The 4,603-nt window shown below is 35.1% G+C and overlaps 1 protein-coding gene across 1 annotated transcript; it reads right to left on the bottom strand.

Annotated features, from left to right (window-relative positions):
* LOC107640598 (uncharacterized mitochondrial protein AtMg00860-like) lies at window positions 183–581 on the bottom strand. The gene has a single exon (XM_016344110.1). It carries the CDS (start codon window positions 579–581, stop codon window positions 183–185), a length of 399 nt encoding a protein of 132 aa, XP_016199596.1.

The raw sequence follows: 4,603 nt of genomic DNA, 5'->3' as shown, positions 1-4,603 counted from the left end.
TGAGTTTGATTTAATAAATAAATCATAACATAAAATAAATTGATAATAATTAAAGTTTCAAAAATATGGGATGTTACAAGTTCCTCTTGTGGGGCCTTAATTGTCACAAGTTATAGATTACAACATTCTTGCTCTACATTAGTACACATCCTAATCCTTCAAAGGAAGCATCACGGTATACCTCAAAAGGTTCTTATGGGTCTGGTAGCCGCTAACATCAGCGCTATAGTTAACTTTTCCTTCAAGGTGTCAAAACTACTTTCATATTCAGCCATTGATACAAACAGAACTTCTTTTCTGGTAAGACATGTCAAAAGTAGTGCTATCTGTGAAAATTCCTTAATGAACCTCTGGTAGTATCCAGCCAATCCAAGAAAGCTCCAGACTCCTGTAACAATCGAAGGTTGTTTCCATTGTACCACTACTTCAACCTTCGAGGGATCTACTAATATTCCACCTTGTGTTATAACATGCCCCAGAAATGTCACTTTCTTTGCCCAAAATTCACATTTTGACAACTTTGTGAACAGCTTTTGCGCCCTCAATATCTGTAATACAATCCTAAGATGTTCTTCCTCCATCTTGGAATAGATGAGGATATCATTTATGAATACTACCAAAAACTGGTCTAAATACAGACGAAAAATGAGATTCATATAATCCATGCATACAACTAAGGACTGTGCATCATATCATGTTTTTCTATGATTTTTCATACAAAAAGTTAATTAATCATGCTTAATTATTGAGTAATTTTGTGCTTAAATCATAGATTATTTTCAATTCTTTGATTTGGTTTAATTTGTAGAAAAAGAGAAGTAAAAAGCACAAAATAAGCATGAAAGAAGAAAGGAGCTTAAAAGGTGAAGCAGAGAAGAGAAGAAGCAGAGGACAAGGTGACGTTAGTGGCAATGTTAGTGCCACTAATGCCAGTGCTAACCTGGGCAAGGCAAGGAAATGTGGCGTTAGTGGCAGCGTGATGAGCGGATAATTTATACGCTTTTTGGCATTATTTTTAGTATGTTTTTAGTATATTTTAATTAGTTTTTATTATATTTTTATTAGTTTTTAAATAAAAATCACATTTCTGGACTTTACTATGAGTTTGTGTGTTTTTCTGTGATTTCAGGTATTTTCTGATTGAAATTGAGGGACCTGAGCAAAAATCTGATTCAGAGGCTGAAAAAGGACTGCAGATGCTGTTGGATTCTGACCTCCCTGCACTCGAAGTGGATTTTTTGAAGCTAAAGAAGCCCAATTGAGGCGCTCTTAATTGCGTTAGAAAGTAGACATCCTGGGCTTTCCAGAAATATATAATAGTCCATACTTTGCCCAAGATTTGATGGCCCAAACCGGCGTTCAAATTCAGCATAGAAATTCTGGCGTCAAAACGCCAGAACTGGCATAAAAGCTGGAGTTAAACGCCCAAACTGGCATAAAAGCTGGCGTTTAACTCCAAGAAAAGTCTCTACACATGAAAGATTCAATGCTCAGCCCAAGCACACACCAAGTGGGCCCAGAAGAAGATTTCTGCAATAATTACTTATTTCTGTAACCCTAGGCTACTAGTTTTCTATAAATAGGACCTTTTTCTATTGTATGTAGATATAGAGGTTTATACTTCGATCATACTTTGATAGACCTTTTCACGTTTGGGGGCTGGCCTCACGGCCATGCCTGGACCTTTTGTTCTTATGTATTTTCAACAGTGGAGTTTCTACACACCATAGATTAAGGTGTGGAGCTCTGCTGTTCTTCATGAATTAATACAATTACTATTGTTCTTCTATTCAATTCACGCCTGCTTCTTCTCTAACATATTCATTCGTTCTTCAACTTGATGAATGTGATGATCCGTGACACTCATCATCATTCTCACCTATGAACATGTGCCTGACAACCACCTCTGTTCTACTAGCAATGGCATGAATGCGTATCTCTTGGGTTTCTAATCTAAGATTGGAACCTTCGTGGTATAGGCTAGAATTATTGGCGGTCATTCTTGAGATCCGGAAAGTCTAAACCTTATCTGTGGTATTCCGAGTAGGATCTGGGAAGGGATGACTGTGACGAGCTTCAAACTCGCGATTGTTGGGCGTGTGACAGACGCAAAAGGATCAATGGATCCTATTCCAACATGATCGAGAACCGACAGATGATTAGCCGTGCGGTGACAGCGCATTTGTAACATTTTCACTGAGAGGACGGGAAGTAGCCATTAAAAATGGTGATGCCCAACATAAAGCTTGCTATGGAAGGGAGTATGAATGATTGGATGAAGGCAATAGGAAAGCAGAGGTTCAAGAGGAACAAAGCATCTTCATACGCTTATCTAAAATTCCTACCAATGAATTACATAAGTATCTCTATCTTATTTTATGTTTTATTCATCTTTTAATTATCAATCCTCCATAACCATTTGAATTCGCCTGACTGAGATTTACAAGATGACCATAGCTTGCTTCAAGCCGACAGTCTCCGTGGGATCGACCCTTACTCACGTAAGGTATTACTTGGACGACCCAGTGCACTTGCTGGTTAGTTGTGGGGAATTGTGACAATGTGTGATTCACGTTTGAGAGCTCCAGTCTTTGGCGCCATTGTTGATGATCACAATTTCGTGCACCAAGTTTTTGGCGCCGTTGCCGGGGATTGTTCGAGTTTGGACAACTGACGCTTCATCTTTTTGCTTAGATTAGGTAATTTTACTTTTTATTTTCGAAAAAAAATTTTTTAAAAATACAAAAAATTTTCTATGTTGTTCTTCAGAGTTTTTAAGAATGAATTCTAGAGTTTCATGATGATCTGTTGAAGTCTGGCTGGCTGTGAAGCCATGTCTAATCTTATTGGACCGAGGTTTCAACTTATCATCACAAGAGCTTGTTGATTTCTATCAATTTTGCTGTTGTGAGTAATGATCTGCTAAAGCTTGGCTGGCCATTGGCCATGTCTAGTGTTTTGGACCGAAGCTTTCACTGAAAGCTTGGCTGGCTAGTAAGCCATGTCTAATTCCTGGACCGGAGTTTTAGACTAACATTGCAATGATTCCTAGAATTCTCATTAAAATTTTTGAATCCCTTTATTTTCCTTTCCATATAATTTTCGAAAAATCACAAAAAAAATTTTAAAACCATAAAAATCAAAAATATTTTATGTTTCTTGTTTGAGTCTAGTATCAATTTTCAAGTTTGGTGTCAATTGCATGCCTTTATTCTTCTTGTATTTTTCGAATATATGCATTATGTTCTTCATTGATCTTCAAGCTGTTCTTGATGATTTCATTGCTCTGATCTTTAATTTCTCTTACTTTGTGTCTTTTGTTATTTCTTACATGCATTTTTAAATTGTTATAGTCCTTAGTATACAAACTTCTAAGTTTGGTGTCTTGCATGCATTGTTTATTTGATCTTAGTTGCATTCTTTTTATTATTGTTTCTCATCATTTAAAAATTCAAAAAAAATTTTAAAATTGTATCTTTTCAAGTCAATAACATAGAGAATTGAAGATTCAGAACATTCAGCAGAGAAATTACACAGTAAAAGCTGGGCGTTCAAAACGCCTAGTGAAGAAGGAAAACTGGCGTTTAAACGCCAGCCAGGGTACCTGGCTGGGCGTTAAACGCCCAAAAAGGTAGCATTTTCGGCGTTAAATACCAGAATGGATGCCATTCTGGGCATTTAATGCCAGAAGGACACTAGAGGGAAGATTTTGTTTTTAATTCAAATATTTTTCAAATTTTCTTAATTTTTTAAAATCAAATATTTTTTTTATCATATCTTTTCAATCATATCTTTTCAAAATCAATTTCTTTTCATTTTTTTATTTATTATTATTTTCAAAAATCCTTGCTACAATTAATAATTTAATTCAAAATTTTCAAGTTATTACTTGCCTATTAAGAAAGGATCAAAAGTTTTAATTCTAGAATCATATCTTCCAATTTCTTGTTAGTCAAGTAATCAACTTTAATTTTAAAAAATTTCTTCTTTTAAATTTGATTCTCAATCATATCTTCTCAATCATATCTTTTCAATCACATCTTTTTCAAAATTAATTTCCAATCATATATTTTTATTTCTAATTTCAAAATCTTTTTCAAAAATCACTTTATTTCTTTCCCAATCTTATTTTTCGAAAATCATCAATCAAATTTTCAAAAATTTTTTTAATTATTTCAAAATCTTTTTACTTTATTTTCGAAAATTCTTCCGCTCTTCTCACATCCTTCTATTTATGGACTAACACTCCTCCTCAATGTACAATTCGAACTCTATCCCTCTTGATAAGTTCGAATTCTTTCTTCTCTACCTTCTCCTTCTATTCTTCTTTACCTCTGACACCTCAAGGAATCTCTATACTGTGACATAGAGGATTCCATATTTTCTTCTTCTCTCTTTTCATATGAGCAGGAGCAAGAACAAGGGTATTCTTGTTGAAGCTGATCCTGAACCTGAAAGGACCTTGAAGAGAAAGCTAAGAGAAGCCAAAGTACAACTCTCTATAGAGGACCTAACAGAACTTCTCAAACAAGAAGAAGACATGGTAGTCGAAAACAACAACAATACCAACAATGCAAGGAAGGTGCTTGGTGACTTTACTGCA

Source organism: Arachis ipaensis, chromosome B05 (assembly GCF_000816755.2).
Source record: "Arachis ipaensis cultivar K30076 chromosome B05, Araip1.1, whole genome shotgun sequence".
Classification (NCBI taxonomy): Eukaryota; Viridiplantae; Streptophyta; class Magnoliopsida; order Fabales; family Fabaceae; genus Arachis; species Arachis ipaensis.
This window is presented reverse-complemented; position numbering and strand designations above follow the sequence as displayed.

Bases quoted from the DNA above. Each gene is read 5' to 3' on its own strand.
- LOC107640598 (XM_016344110.1), bottom strand. From the start codon at position 581: ATGGAGGAAGAACATCTTAGGATTGTATTACAGATATTGAGGGCGCAA.